The 17,184-nt window shown below is 39.0% G+C and overlaps 1 protein-coding gene across 1 annotated transcript; it reads right to left on the bottom strand.

The window, feature by feature from the left end:
- Nucleotides 1-270: 270 nt before the first annotated feature.
- Nucleotides 271-16,846, bottom strand: c1qtnf6b (C1q and TNF related 6b). The gene is made up of 3 exons (XM_044339366.1): nt 16,742-16,846; nt 10,054-10,246; nt 271-3,241 (listed from the first exon to the last, which is right to left on the bottom strand). Exons 2-3 carry the CDS (start codon nt 10,232-10,234, stop codon nt 2,694-2,696), a joined length of 729 nt encoding a protein of 242 aa, XP_044195301.1. The 5' UTR covers nt 10,235-10,246; nt 16,742-16,846; the 3' UTR covers nt 271-2,693.
- Nucleotides 16,847-17,184: the final 338 nt, after the last annotated feature.

Below are 17,184 nucleotides of genomic sequence, written 5' to 3'. Positions count from 1 at the left end.
TAAGCCTGAACCTGGCTGGTTGTTTTCAGCAGTCTTGTAAAAGTTGAGTTAATTAGGCTGATCGTCGAAGCTGACTGTGAAAGTGCACTTGTTATTTTCAATGAGCAACAAAGGGAGCACAAATATGTTTAAAAGATTTGGACATACACTTGTTTTACGATGATTTATTATTATTATTAATTTATTTTTAAAGGTTGATTTTTGTCATGTTTGGTTTCAATTCATTTTGTTCCCTTGATGCATTTTTTGTTTTATCATTTTGCACTCTAATGTTGCATTTCATTGTTTTTGAGGTGGAGTGTTTTTTTTATCACCTGCACAAATGTGTTGATGCATGTTTGCTCACTTCACTTGTCAAGTTTTTAATGATAAAACTAAGACAAACCTAAACTAGGTCAAGTGAAATGCTGGTTCAACCAGTTCTTATTCAAACTAAGAGCTTGTCTACTGTCCATGCTGGAACAGCCTCCACCAGTCTGGGCTGGCAATTCAGGAAACTCTTCAGATGTCCTGCTTTGTTTCCCAATAGAGCTTTTCAGAACTCCACTCAAGGCTTAAAGTATTTACAACACTGCAGTCTGCTTTTCCTCTAGCAAAACCTCCCTGGGGACGGTATTACAGCTAATGGGAGAGATATGGCCAAACAGATGGAGCTGGCATGCTGCAGACCCATCTCTGTCTCTGACAGTTTGAGCTGGGTTTTTTGTTTGCTAGTTTGTTTGTTTGTTTTAGAGAGTTAGCCAATTTTGGGGGTTAAATCTCAAATACCATGTCCTCATAGGACTGAGCGGTTTATTTGTGAGCCAAGTCCTATGCTGCATGGTGTAATTTGTAAAGAATTAGAAGGGTAGAGAAAATTCTCCTGCAGAAATGACAATGTGCAAGTGCTTTGTGGCTAAACAAGTGACCTTTTTGTAAAGGCTCATGATTTTGTGAAATATATGAAAACTTTTAGGTTACGGAACAAACAGAACAAAGACAGATTTGGTTAGCAATGCTTTAAAGGAGGGAATATTGTTAACATATACAAACACACACAAACATATACAGTATAGTCCAGTCCCAACAGCATGAGCGGAAGCACAGATTTAAGCTATAAAGACAGTTATTATACAGCTATTTACATAAACTGCTCTGCAGTTTGGAGTCTCTGTAAGACTACATAATATGAAATCTTTAAATCCTAATGCATCCCTGCATTTTGTCATAAAGCACCTTAAAATTTCATTTTAATATGTTGGGAAATGTTCATAATTAAAGAGTCAGTTCACCCAAATCACAAAAAAGTGTTATGTTTTCCACCTAAACCTACCTATGCAGATATTTTTGGTGTGTAGAGATTCCACACAGTTTTCATTGAGACTATTTCTTCAGTGGAAAATAGTTCCAATAAAAACTGTTGACGGTGCAGATTTTCCAGAGTAACCACATCACGGAAAGAGATTAGCTTTTTTTTTTCAGCACCCCAAACAAAATTTCTTTCATCTCTATAATTGAGTCCTTTAGTTTAGTAGATTAGGGTGTGTGTAGGAAGAGATTCAAAAGTTGGAATTAACGCTGCACATGAAAAGAAGGGTCTGACTTGTAATTAGCCACCACACACCTCGAAGACATCAGCAACGGTAGAGATGTTGAGGTGTGCAATGTCGAGATAATACAGAGAGAATGAAGTGTTTGATTAAATGTTTTAGACTATGTATCATTTGCCATCTATGTCTTGAACCATAAAACAAAACCTGAACTGTGAAGAGAAGCTCCAGAGAAAAGCAGGCCGATGCCAGAGGAGGCCTTCCTGAAACAGTCACTATTGCTGGGCGTTTGACGGACGGTGACTGAAACCACTTCCTCCAGGTCAGCGAAACAGGATAAGACAACATCCTTACTCCTACACTCATGTGGGACCAATAGGAACATCCTCACATCAAACATGAAACATGCAGGGCCGCGCTCTGAGGTTTTGGGCATGGTTTCAAATTTCCTGCAGTATTTTAATGTTTCGCTGTGTGGCACTATTATATCAAGGTGGTGGGAAAAGTTTCAGCAATGGATATCTCAACGCTTCAGAAAATAAAACTGAAACTATCTGCACCATTAGGGGTTAGTGGGAGAATGTGTTTTTGCAATTTAGGGGAACAAACCCTTTAAAGCTAAGTGTTCTTCTGAGAGGCACAAAGGAAACATTTGTTAAAGACAGCAATCTGTCTGAACACATTTTAATCTGACAGAAACTCTATGCACGTTTAGAACCGTCATAGTACAGATATATAAAGTAATTACACAGATTTATGATTCCTGATAAATGATTTAACTTGTGTTTTTACACAAAGTCCCTGAAAGGAGTAATCCAAGAGGGAAAACTAGCACAGCACAGGAGTAGGAAAAATGATTTACTTTGTACAACAGTTTTTTCTAGTGCAAAGGAAGTAATGACATTCTTTCCTAATTATGTGCTGTGCTACCTTTCACTATATTATGGTTCCTTTTAGTTTTAAGATTTTTTTAAGGGAAGTCCTCATTTAAGAAAACACAGTATGTTCCTCTCCCGGATGGAATGAATATTTAATAAGCACCAAACTTGTAATGTCATGTATTAGTTCTCCTCTCTTGGCATAAAGCAGTATCCACGGCAAAAAAGACGAAATAATCCGACACAGAGATTTTGCCACTCCACTCATCCCTCATCCCGTCCATTTTCACTGGACGCTAGGTGCCACCAGGTACCCGTTGAAGGTGATGTAAACATCCACGTCATCGCTGTAAACGGCGTTCTCCCTCTCCCTCTTGTAGAGTCGGACCCAGACCTCGTCATTAAGAGCCAGATCCAGCATGACGCTTTGACTCTGCATGATGGACCTCTCGCTGGGCTGAGCGTACAGGATCACCTGCTCCTTATCGTTGTGCATCAGATGGAGGTAGGTCTCCTTAAAGTTCCAGGTATGGATGTTGACGTTGAAGAAGTAGATCCCCGGCACGTAGCAGTAGAACTTGCCCTTGAACATGTTGAAGTGCTCGTGGAGGTTGACGAAAACCGTGTCGAACACCAGAGCCTGGTAGTAGTCCACGCTGTGCAGGGACTTGCGACGTCCCACCGAGAAGGAAGAGTGAGGTATCTTGCAGGCGTCTCCCGGGGCTCCTGCCTGGCCTTTGCTGCCTTTAGGGCCCATGGGTCCCCGGTGCCCGTGGGGTCCCTCCAGACCTGGTTTGCCGGGTGTACCTTTATCCCCTTTGTCCCCTTTATCACCTGCAGGGATGAGAGGAAAGCCAGGTTAGCAGCGCAGACGGAAACATCCACTTAATCTGGATTTATTTTATTTTATTTAACTTGGGTGTATAAAGGAAATTTAAATATTTCAGCACTTAATATGTCTTTTTTTCAAGAATGGTCCAGACTACATGATTGGCCAGAGCGGCTGTAACTTCAAATTTCTAAGAACATGAAGAACACTGCAGATTTACAGAGGTGATCTTGCCATTTAGTCGAGTGCAGCTCTTACAAAGAAAACAGGTCAAAGCCTTTATCCAGGCTTTTAGTGCAGGACAGATCGTTTTGTCACACAATACCATTAAGCTTTTTTCTTTTATGATGGTTTCAAATCCAGAATTGGCAACAACATGCTGCAAGACCTTCACATCTGAAACTCTAAATCCTGCTTATAAATCTAAACTCATATTTATCTTAATTTTAAGCCTCTCTTGGACTGTAAAACAAGATGTTCTAAAAGAAGTTTGCAAGGAGGGTCTGCTGAAAAATGTGAGTTGTATTCAAGTGCTAGGAATTTTAAATGCTGAATCATTTAAATAATCTGTGACCTTTATTGAGCTCAACTGTGGAGCACTAGGAACTGCAATAACAGTGATGTAATTTAATTCTTCTAAAGTCTTCAGGAAAGATTATGTAATGCCAAAATGTGGAGAGAGAAAAACAGAGAGAGAGAGAGAGAGAGAAAAAAGGATAAAAGGTGAGTTTTGAAAGTTAGAAATCTCCTGGCTGAAAGCACTTGGCTGAAAAACAAAAACAAATCTCATACGGGAGAATTATAGTCTGGTTTCAAAATTATACACTTTAAGCGTCAAAACAGCAATTTCATACAGATGATAAACTCTGAGTTCAACAGATTGGAACACTGTAGCACATGTAATCAAGATAAGCACCACTATTTTCATCCTCATCTCACCATTCAGTGACCCTGCATGCCCCGTACAGAAGCATCTGCATTCATAATGTCTCTCCGCTTATTTACTCAGGCATTTCCATTCATTTACTTTCTACAGTCTACTTCACATATGCTATACTTTGGACAGAGATAGCTGTTTCCCTCTGCTTCCAGTCTTTATGCTAAGCTAAGATGATCAACTCCCGGCTCTAGCTCCATAGAGTGATATGAATCTCCTCATCTAACACACAGTGAATAACTGTATTTCCCAAAATGCTGAACTATTCCTTTTTTCAGCTCATGTTTACAGTTTATATCCTGCTTCTGTGACATGTGGCAGTTTTCCGCCACAACAACCTAACATCTCCGGATTTTAAAATTATAAGAGACTTGACGGCAAGCTCTAAAAATGATTAATAAGCCTCTCTTACCACTCCTAAGTGAAACGTCTCTGTTTAAGTGAATGTTTGGAGTGTTGCTGTTGTTGCCAGTGCTGTGCTATGAAATCCAGTGACAATGCTTACAGGCTTTTATAAACTTCATTATCCATATCACTATGAAGCAGCTGTACAAAAAAGGCCTGGGAGCTAAGCAAACATCCCCTTAATAATAAACAGAAGCAAATAAACTAAGAAGTAAAACAGCCTTTTGAAAGTGTTGTATTAAAAGTAAGACAGTTTTAGTGATTTGCAGTTGAGGCATAACATAACATCTTTAACCCGAATCATCTGGGTAAATTCAAACAGAAGCAACGCAGCCAACAGACTTGACTTCAAAAAGTCTTGCTATGTTGTCTCCGGGATGTTGTTTTACTTAGATCCCTTCAGGCAGGTCCTAATGTGGTCATGAGTTAAACACTTCTTGGTTGGTTAAACCACAGAGGAAGAAGCCACAGCATTGCCCTCGCTGTCTGCTCCACAGCGTGACCAACACTTCCTGCAGACCTGAGGTAAACACCAGTGATCCCTCTCTACAGATCCACAACGATCTGTCCAGCTGTGACCAGTGTCCACAGAAAGAGGACAGTTATAGTAGTTTCCACAAACACCAGCTTAGCACCACCTCTACGCTTGATGACCATATATGGGACTGATGTGTCAACTTTAGATTCTGCATTTTCTTTTTTATTTCTTAGTGTTTACAAGACCAATAACCACCTTCATACAGTGTTAGATACCACTTTGTGATGTCCAATAAATTCCTTCCAGGAGCACATTTGAAACAACTAATGCTTATTTTCTGGTTCAGTCCCTTACCATCAACATGCCTCATTTCTTCTAACTGGGCTGGTTATTCACAATATTATTCAAAATACCCAATATGCCCCATGGCTACACTGCAAATGTACATGTTGAGACAGTGAAAATTGCATATCTATTTCATCCATCATTGATTCCACTCTGCATGAGTGAAACAAAAAAAGGCTAGAGAAAAGCGCTGGCTCTTTGGATTAAAACACGACATTCTGTTTAATTTAAATGTGACATCACGTTGTCTTTATTGGATCTGTTATTTGCATTGAAAGGACAAGACAAATATGCTGTAAAACAACAAAATGGTTCCAGATATGGAAGTTACGTTGCCAATATTTTAGTTGAAGTGTCAAAGTGCTAAAGGTTCTGGACTAAAACATCTCACACTTGTGTACAGATGGACAAAACGGAAAAGCAGGAACACTAGAAACATCTGTCAAATTTAAATCCAAGATCTGGCGCTATTTTGGATCTCACTTTTTAAAAAGACAAAGCGTCATGATGATGATTGAAGCTGTTTGTAAACTCATGTATCACAGTAATATAACCAACAAACTGTTTTGCCAAGAGCCTCTAAAAATATATCAGTCTATTCTGATTATTAAAAAAATGAACAAAACTATACATACAGCATACAAACTCTACTGGTATACCCTTAAGACTGAACCTACATCTGTGAAACAGCACGGACTCTGGACCAGAAACAGGCAACATCAGCTGTCTGTGATCAACACACTAAAAACAGACATTGCCTCGTCATTTATCAGGAGTCAAAGCAAGTTCAGAGAAAGATTAAAACCATCTTTGAATGTAGACAGAGGTAACCATCACCCCACCATACGTGACCATTTGGGATCACGTCACTGAAGTTCCACACTCAGATCTTGGGATGACCCCTAAAGGTGCAGACACACCGAATCCGTTGATGGATGTCAAGTCAACGGATCCCAGTCATTTTCTATGGAGAGCAGGAGATCTGGCTGTGTATGATGGTGCATGATGGATACTGCACAGCATGTTGACGGACCAACAACTGTATCTGAATTTGCATAGTCACAACTCAACCTCAACTTTATGCAAATGAGGTCCGTCCAGCGCAACGTGGCCGGCTCATGAAACTCAGATCAAACTGTCATGCTAGGCCATGCTGATCAATTATGAATCAATATATTACTGCATTGCCTGTTTCTTGCCTCAAATGTTTCAGAAACATACTTTAAATTACTATTTAGCTGTAAAATGACATCGTTTGTAATGCAGCCACCATATTGACAATGGCAGAGCAAAAAGCAAACACTGCCGAACTCGCAATACGTCACCCACCACATCACCCACTGGCCACAGAGTTCAGTGGACCGGTGCATCCAGCTCCGTCATCGCCGGAGTCTGTGTGTCTGCACCGTAAGCCATGGATAAGATAAGATAAGAGATGATAAGAGAAGGAGTTGACACAACATCTAAAACTTTGACTACCCACTGACATCTTACATCAGCGCCTTTCGAGACCTCCATCATTGCACAGCTGCGATTCAGCAACACTTCTGTTTTATTGCTTCATTTGAATCAACAATGTGGGACAAAATGCAGCCTCAGGGGTTGACAGCTCTCAGAAACAGATCGGTTTTATCCTATTTCTTCTGAAACAAAGACCCTTTTCCTTTGAAGTAATCAAGGACCTTGAAAAAAATGAATAACTGCAATAGTTCCTAGAGTATATTTTGCATTTGCTTGATCTCTCACTGGCTTCCGAGTGTCAAATAATATCATTTTGACAAACCATGAATTTAATCATTCAATTTTCAGTAAAGGTTTAAACTGAGTTTTGGTGTGCAGGCTCTTAGGGCTGCATACGTCTTGGTCCATATGTGTGTCTACATTGTGTCAATCACCATCATCAACCATCATTTTTTTCATACTGCAGAGTCCAGTTAGTTTATGGCCATGTGGAAAGTTCTACTTCAGCCGCAAAGACTTTTTGGCTTTTGATTTGTGTCCAAGAACTCAAAATTGGACTTTGGTCCCTTCCATGGAAAAGTTCCTGAGTTCTGCAGTAAAGGGCCTTAATTACCTAAAAATATGTGCGTGCATGCATTGTGTTTGCATGCCTGTGTGAGAGAGAGTGAGAGAGAAAAATGAGATTTTTTTCCTTTTCTTGGTTCAGCGGTTGGACTGGTTTGGGGGTTGATCGTGGGTCGGAACAGACCTGGAATGTCCAGCTATCAAAGGACCGGCACATAAAACAACAGAGTGATGACACATTGTTTGGACCACACTTTTCAAGTTGGCCACTAAGACTTGGGTATTAATTATTGTATGTTCTCACGAAACCCTCTCCAGCTGTGATAGCGTGACTCCTGGATATAAAATCCTTGTATTCTTAATCTCTTTCTTTCATCACATTTTTCTATCACTATTTCTCTGTTTAAACACACACTTGCACATACAAATAAAGTCACACGGACACACACACACACACACTCAACTAGACACAATTGTTTTCCCAATTGGACTTCCTCACTGATTTACAAAACACTAATTCATATAAGCTGTCAAAAACTTGACTGTGTGTCTTGGCTCAGAGTGTGTTAATAGGTTTTATACCTGATTGAGTATCAACTTGGATCAACTCTGATCATGAAGTGAGTAAAAATAACCACAGGAAAAAAAATTGTTGTTTCAGGCAAAACCAAAAGTTTGAGAAAAAATCAGATGTTTTACTACAAACCAGCCAGTATTCCTCCGCCTGAACATCCAGCTCTGGGTTTGCTGTTGTTTGTGATTATTTGATTTAACACAAATTTATTTAGAAATACACTCCAGCTGAGCATAACATCACCAAATATTTAAGATCATGCACATTTCTAGGTCTATATTTATATTCTGGGGCTCTATTGGAATACTTTTACATGATTTACAGTTTAAAAAACTCCTTATTTATCTTATACTGGTTCTTTATGCAGTCCCTCAGTTCAGCCTCTTTCCGAAACAGGCTATTTTAGCTCCTGTCTCTTTAAGGCGCCCCTCCTGATGAGCCAACTCTGTTTTAATTGGTTAGCTCTCAGAAGCTGCCCCTTGGCTAAACAAACAGTAATAGTAGGATTGTTGCCAGAATTCAATCCAAAATATGCGAGAGGCCATTGCGGAACAACCGTAGCAACAAAGGCTACCAACGGACGACCGTTTGTGGGTACACACGAACAATCTGATGTCATCACGAGGAGGAAGTAGAGGCAACATTTCAAACGGAGCATTCAGGGCAGGCTGAAGCCCTGACTTGCAGGGAAAATTTTTAAATACATTCACCTCAAGTTTTGGACCTTTTATATAACATAGACATCATAACAATATAAAAATAACATAAAATCACATAAAGCATGGTATGTCACCTTTAACATAGAGCCTCAAGATTAGGTCGCGGCCACTTTAAGGCTCTTTAAATCCGAGTTTATATTGTAATGTTATTACAAAACAAATTTACAATTGATCACATTACCACTAAGTTATTGATAATAAACTAACAGTAACCACACATGGGTTGGATTGCTAATCCAGCCATTGTCCTGATGCATCATGGTGCTGCCAATGTTGGTGTTCTTTCTGTATTTGGTATTTGGTAGTTTTTACTCATCATATCTTCTTTTTTGGACTGAGTTTGGGTCATTGGATCACTTTTTTAAAAAATGAATTCATACACGTTGGGTTCAGGAAACTCTTTAGGTCCATTTCGGATCAGATCCAAAAATGTGGACCCTTGAAGACCTCTACATATACCTCTACTACCCATTCTGCTACTTCCCTTTATGTTGTGTTGATACAGGCATGTGTGTATGCAGATGATATTCGACAGACTACAAACAAATGAATTGAAGGTGAAGGTGGTTTATTTTTTGTACTCAGTTTCCGCTGTATGCATTTAAATAGAAGGGATGTGTTTTCTGGAATTTGCCAAATAAAATGAAAGCTATTCTCCATGACTAGTTAAATTTCTTCACCGCATGGCTTACAAAAATTCAGATGTTGATATGCATTTTCTATGACAGACGCTGTCATAATCTGTAAAAGTTGTTCATACTTGGCAGTCTGTTTCTGTCTGTTGAATAGAGGTTGATTTTTAAAGTGGTTCCAGGTTTTTTCTTTCGGTGGAGTGTCTAATTTCCTTTTCAAAGGAGTCTCGCTTTTATACTTTGTCTCATTCCTACTTAACCATCAACGCATGGTAACACTTCAGCAACACTTTTCCATTATAACATATACAGCTTGATTACTCTTCTGATTTAACAGTAGCCTTGCCAGACACACAACCATCTGGAAAAGCGGAAGCGGTGACACGATTAAGGGAATGTAACTGGGAGACAGTGACACAAATACTCTAGGATATATTGTTTTTGGTGAATGAACATGCAACCTTTTCAACAAAGACTGTATTTTTCGCTAAATGCAGACATACAAACCAATGATAAAGGCTGACTTTCCATAGTCTACTGTATTCTGCAAGAAACAGAGGAAGAACGTGGAAACCGAAAAACTGACGACTTGCCAAACGGACAGGATGTACAGCTTAACTTAAAGTGGTGCTTCTTAAACTGCACACAGGTTGAAGTGAGCAGTACTCAGTAGCTGACAGAAGCTAATCAAGGCTCTGGTACCTTTGAGGATGGTCATGTTGATGACAGTGCGGACCTCTGGCATCTGGTATTGGGCCGCAGCTGCTGAAGGCTCAGAGTGATCACAGCAACGTCTGCAGAGTCTGGAAGGAGGTCTGGAGAGGGGGGGGACACAGCAAACCAGGGGGAGGAGCAAAAGCAGCCTCAAACATACTGCCAACATGGCTGTCACAACCTACGAGTGGAATGGAAGAAAAAGTAAGAGGAGTTAAAAAGTTATAGGGGTGAAGTTAAATGTTTGTTCAAATAAAGCAAGGGCAGAATCATGATTTCATTGGCTCTATGTGACTCTAAAATCCATTTTAACACACATTAAATACAAGTTTTAAGTTTCTCCAGAAAAAAGTCCTGAAAAAACTGAAACAGTTTGGGCCAATTTAGTTGTTTGGTGGTGTATTTCAAGTTCAATCATAGATGACATGACAGCAATTCAAAATATTTCTATGGTATTTTGATGGTAAAATAATTCTCAAAGGTTGAAAACAGTGACAATAATCCTCTTTTCTGTTGGTTGTCGTTGGTTTTCTCTATAGACTCATTATTTTGTGTGCAACAGGAAAAACATAGAAAGAAAAATCCATTGTAAAAAAAAGTAGTAGACATACCAATTTCTCAAATGACAGTTGGCTTAATAGACCATAATGCAATGCAGCCAAGATATATTGTGGTTTGAATAACGAGTGCAGTGGAAGTCATGGAAATGTCTCAGTGAAGTAGTTACCTAGGGATCAATGTGCTCATCTTCACAACAATTATGTGACGTTTTTTGAAAGGTTTCCACAAGAAAAAAGAAAAAATGGGATACATCAAACAAGCGAAAGGGGGAAAAGGAAAGAAAATACAACACTTCAATGTCGAGTAACTTTCTGAAAATACAGCATCTTGGAGACAACTTCAATTTTCATATAGGATCCAGAGGTTTTGGATTAAGAAATATAAGCCCTGGAGAAAAAACTGTTGGTTTAAAAGTATGTGGCTCCTCATCAACACACACACACACACACACACACACACACACACACACAGACTTGACTTGATATGAAAACATCAGCAGCTTTTGATATTCTCTGCATGAGCTCAGAGCAAGAAACACTTTCACACACACATTTCCAAGGACAACATGTGCTGCTGAACCTGTTACTCTTGGCACACTTCTTCTGTGCAGCACGCACACACACTAATTGTGTCTTGTTGTTCCCTCTGAATAAAATTTCTTAAATAACATTGCATATAGAAGTACAAAATATCTTTTTTTTTACTTTTAATGTAGTCATTTGACTACCCTGAGAGCTTTTAATTGTATTTAGCGATAATAAAACTCGGTCGAGTGAAAATCCATAGTTACAGAAAGCTTTTTAGTCCGTCCTTCTGTGTCACATAGCATAACATTACATAACACAAAACATATGGTGCTCAGTTGATGCTCTGATCCAGAGAGCCTTATGGTAAACTGAGTGCACATGTTTCTAGGATGTATAATCCAGGAGGGGGATGGAACTCCCAGCTCTGGATCACACAAGACCATGATGTGGCATTAAACCCAGCTGGTTAAAAAATAATTAAATATGTCTTAGTATTTCTTTAAGCATACATCTGATACTAAATGTATATAATTTGCCATATAAGACGTTACATGTGCAATTTTAATGTATATAATAACTGTATACAGTATTTTGAGCCAAATGCAAACTAAAACTCCACTACAAACTTTTTATCTCTCCCAAATTGACTGACAGTTCTTTTAATACAATAACAAACAATGGACAACATCCAAATCAAATCATTAAAGCTGCATTATATGATTTCTTTTGTCCACATGGGGGCAGAGGAACTCCAAGAAGATGACAGACAACAGTTCTGACATATTTCTCTATTATAAAGTTTTTAAGAATAACATATTAGGAAACAGTTGCCTATTTAAAGATCCTGTTGGCAGTGCTTCAAACTTCTGGTCACCTGACAAATATAAATCCAGTATTCTTTGCTTTTATCTCTATTCTGGTTTTCACCAACTCCTGAGAAAAATACCGAGGTCTTCAGCTGCCAGATGCTTCACTATGTTTGCCAGCTATTCTCTAACTTTGTGTGTCTGCTGTTTGGTGCTGGGCAGGTAACGTACAGTGGATTTATCGTAGCTTATTTCCTGAAAAACAGCTGCGGGTTGTTGTGGGAAACAAGGTTGATGAGAGTGGAGTTTGAGGACGACCAAAACACTGAACTAAAACGATCACCAGATAAATTAACAGTTGTGTGACTTGTCGGTCCTGTCCTCTCCTTCTTTTTCTATTGCATCTTTCTACTGTCTGTCTTTCTCCGTCTACAGTACATCTCACTTTCCTTCTTTCTATCTATTCCTGATTTCTCTCTGTACCCCTCTATATTTTGTCATCCATCTTCATCATAAGCCTCTGAAGTTCACAACCGTAGCAGTAATCCTCTGAAAAGTAAGACGGAGAGGAGAAAACAAAAATATGAGAAAGATGAGAGTGAAAAAATAAAACGAGAAGAGGCGCATGAGAGAGATAACAGAGATATTCCCAGAGGTTTTTTTTTTTTTTTACAGTGATGGGTGAATTTTAACAGGATTTGAGATGATGGATGGAGCATGACTGCGAAAAAAATGAAATGACTGGAACTCTGCCTCAATATTTTTATGTGTCTGATTATAAAATATGATCTGAACAGCTATTATCAGAATACGCTTCACTATCTCAGCCAGTCAGATGTCAGAGGATACATTTCCGAATGTGTAAAACTCTTTTTTTTCAGGTTTGCAATGATAACTCAAATTCCTTTGGTGTCAACATTACAAACCATCAAAATAACAAGAGCTAATAGGACATTGATATCATGTAGGAAGAAGGATAATATGGCATCTTGTTGTTAAAACAAGGAGAGTTTCTTGCACTGGTGTGGATAAGTATAACATATTTTTATCATTTTGGACAGCTGTCAACAGTATTTGAAACTATAGGGAGGAGATATTGTAAGCTTTAAATCATCAAAACAAAACCTGACTGCTTCTAGTTGCCTCTGTTTTTCCCTGTGGTAGTTCATTTTTACAGTAAATCCTACATCACTTAAATGCAACATATGGGTTTTGATGGGTGCACTGAGGTGAGAGGATGTAAACAGGGATTCACAGATGACTAAACCACATTGGGAAAGTTAGTTGAAAAAGGTAATCAATTACTTGTCACATATTACTCATTGAAATGTAATTGCATTACTTTATTCATTGCTCAGCAGTAAAAGTAATTACAGTAGTTACTGTTAATAACCCTCCATCAAACTCCTGCAAACAAGTTGACCCACAAAATATTTAATTAAGAGATCATTACTGGGATTAGTAACCGTGATGTAATTACTGAATTTTAAATTTTAATCCCTTACACTACTTGTTACTGAGAAAAGCTCAACATTGGAAGGTGGAAAAGGTAAACTGCTGTCAGCAAAAATCAGAAACCAATCAACATCAACCACCTTTGTTGAACAAAGTTGTATTACAACAATAATGATGTAGGAGGGAAGACTGCTTCTATATTTCTGGCCCCTGGTGGCCAACAATGGGTGAAATGAAAGAAATTAGATTTTTATTGACTTACGTGTAAATCACACTCCATTGGTGTAGGCTGTGTTTACACCTCATATACTCTATGTATGAAATCTCTTCAACTGCTGCACCTCCATCTGGTGTGTTGGTATGAACATGAGCATTAAATGGCAGAAATGATATGCTTCACTCAACTCCCCATCTGGGACTGCAGTAATATGTAGCATGAGGGTCCTACATCATGGCTTTTTCTGTCTTTTCCTTTTTTTTTCTTTCTTTTTTTTGATTCATTGATTTATTGATTGACTTTATTGTCCACCTCGATGGAAATTTGTCTTGGACTGCTCCCAAAGTACAGCAAAATACATACACTATGCATAGCGCTACACACCAGTAAAAACATACAAAATATACAATATACAGTAGTGCAAAATGAGCAGGTAGCAGCAGGTAGGTTATGAGTCATTCTGCCAAATTGGTGCCATTTGCAACTTCTTCATCTTTTTTTAGCACTGTATCTGATAACACACATCTTGTGTAATGTTTAAATATTCAAAATGTGTAATGGTCAATCTCAGGCCATTTTATTTATTTTTACAAGGTTTCTAAATGACAAATACTTCATATGAGTAACAGGACTGAAAGTAACAGGACTGACTTTTTAGCATAGCATTAGCAAATACATGAAATGTAGTTACATTGCATCAATGCTAATAGCATGAGGACCCTTAACAACTTCAAGTGGTTTATCAAAACTATATTTTAAAAAAACAACATAACATTGAGAAATAATTTAGGTAACAGGACTGAATGTTGAGAATGACATTTTCAGTCATACTTACAATATGATCAAAAATACAGAAAACAGAGTGAGAGAACTTACTTTTGTTCTTCCCATGGCCTTCAGGAGACTCAAATGATGCTGCTTTCTATTGATCATGTGACTTGTGGAGTGTCCGCAATTTTTAGAGGGGGGAATGTGTCACGGTAACAGGACTGAGGGAAAACCTGGGGATATGACTAAAAATGTGTATTTTAACTCACATATTATGAATTTTCTGATGAGAAAATGTATTTTATGTCTAAATGGGAAATACAATCACAAAATCATTAAAAATAAAAAGATTTCTGAAGGATTCTGATCATTATATTTCATGGTGAAGTGTAGTGTTAGGGAGTGGGGATGGGCTACAATGTTATTTTTTCAGTGTTCTAGACAGTTTTTATTAAGGTTTTACATTATATACATTCAAATTGCAATTAGGACAATGTACAGGACGCTTTGCTTGATAATATAATGTATTATACAGATACTTTTCATGCATATATACGCATGTTATGTCCTGGAGACAGAAAAGGCACCAATTTGCTGAAATTACCATTATATAAACAACACTAGTTAATAGTTATTGTTAAAAATATAGCATAGGAGTGCAGGGGATTTTTGCAAAACCTGCAAAAAGATTCTGCATATTTATGTTTCATGCCTTGAAGCCATGATCCTCAGAAATATTTTGCGCTGAGGTTTTTTTTTCCCCATATCGATGTATACTTCAAAGTGCTGCCACAACATTGATTTCTTGACATCTGTCCACTCTGTTGGACCTGTTCGCAGTGCTTGATGCTAAATAACATGGATGTGCAATAATATAATCCATTAAACTACTGGTTAATATACAGACAGGTAACAAATTAAAAAAAAAAAAACTGGTACAGGCCTGAATGCTTGACCCCTAGAGGGAGGGGTTACTGCAAATCAATGCAAAGTTGTTCTGAGTGATCACCTTTATCTTATGATGAAACATTTCTATCCTGATGGGAGTGGTCTCCTCCAGAATGACAATGCCCCAAAGATATTCCCTCATTTGGTGTTTTGATGATGGTGGTGGAGAGCGCTGTCTAACACGTCAGCCCAAAATCTCCCATAGCTGTTCAATTTGGTTGAGATCTGGTGACTGCAAAGGCCATGGCATATGATTCACGTCATTTTCATACTCAGCAAACCATTCAGTGACCCCTTGTGTCCTGTGAATTGGGGCATTGTCATTCTGGAGGAGGCCACTCCCATCAGGATAGAAATGTTTCATCATAGAATAAAAGTGATGACTCAGAACAACTTTGTATTGATTTGCAGTGACCCTTCCCTCTAAGTGGACAAGTGGACCCAAACCATGCCAGCAAAATGCCCCCTGCATAACAGAACCACCAGATCCCCTCACTGTAGGGGTCTAGCATTCAGACTTGTACCGGTTTTCCTTTAATTTGTCACCTGTCTGTATATACAGTGCTGGTACTGTACTTTACTGTAACTGCACATGCTTTCTGATTAAATGCATTTGCTGGATGCATGGCTGCTTGTGCAAGAAAGAAGAAGAAGAAGAAAAAAAGAAAGCTACTGATTTGAATACCAATGAAATAAACAAACATCCTATAAATTGTGCAAGCACAAAAACAGAAAAGCTTAAAACATTTGACACATTTTCATGAGCGGCTTAATAACTTGCAGTTTCAGGAAATTTCCTCATGTATTTGTATGACAGAAACTAAGTTAGTCTAATTAAATCCATTACATCATAGCCTGATTTCACCTCCTCTCTCCTCCCCCCCAGAGACCACTGGGCACCCCCTCAGAGATGTGTGCACAGTTTGCACCCAGTTACACACCACTAATGATCTGAACACACACTGCTGACATTAGCCCAACCACAACACATATGCAACAGCCATAATGAAATCATTTAGGAAGCCACGTCTACAACGCCAGAGCATCAGTTTGGCATGCAACTGCACTCCAGATAAATCACATACACACACACACACACACACACACACACACATACACACGCACGCACACACACACACCGCGTGCCGCGTGTGAGAACGTGCACGCCGAGGTAACTTCTTAAAAAAAAAAAAAAACACTGCTGCTGAGTTGGCGACTTGTGAGTAACTTCTTCAATCCTGCACGTCTCTGCACGCACGCAAACGCGCCGCCGGGTATTTCTTCTTCGTCTTCTTTTTTTTTAAAACTCCGGAGGATTATTTTGCAGAGTCGTGAGACAGACTGTCATAAAGTCGTTGTCACATCATGTCTGAGTGTCTGGTTGCTTTTCTTACCTGGTGAAGTTTCACTACAGCAGAGGAGGAAAAACCGAGTGCTGGTGTCAAGAGTGAGAGGAGGAACTACTGAGGAGCAAGCTCTCTCATTCACTCTCTCTCTCTCTCTCTCTCTCCCATACACACACACTCTCTCCCTCCCTCTCTCTCTCTCTCTCTCTCTCTACACACACACACACATACACATGCACACACACACAGGACACACACACCTTTACACCCTCCTTCCCTCATCAAAGAACATCAAAAGTAAGTCTTTCTCCCTCGTACCCCAATTATGTCCCCTCATCTCCTGTGATCACCTCCTGTTCTCCCCCCCTCCACATACTCCACATCCATCATTCTTACTTAAGGGAGTCAAGACTGCTCTACCTTTATCCACAAGTTTCAAAACAGAGAGCCAAATGTGGCACGAAAGGAACTGTCACCACCCAAATAGGAAT

The sequence above is a fragment of the Thunnus albacares genome, chromosome 3 (genome assembly GCF_914725855.1).
Source record: "Thunnus albacares chromosome 3, fThuAlb1.1, whole genome shotgun sequence".
NCBI classification, from domain to species: domain Eukaryota; kingdom Metazoa; phylum Chordata; class Actinopteri; order Scombriformes; family Scombridae; genus Thunnus; species Thunnus albacares.
This window is presented reverse-complemented; position numbering and strand designations above follow the sequence as displayed.

Coding starts and splice junctions, on each gene's coding strand:
- c1qtnf6b (XM_044339366.1), bottom strand. CDS start 10,234: ATGTTGGCAGTATGTTTGAGGCTGCTTTTGCTCCTCCCCCTGGTTTGC. Junction 3,242..10,053: donor CAACATGACCATCCTCAAAG/GTACCAGAGCCT, acceptor TCATCCCTGCAG/GTGATAAAGGGGACAAAGGG.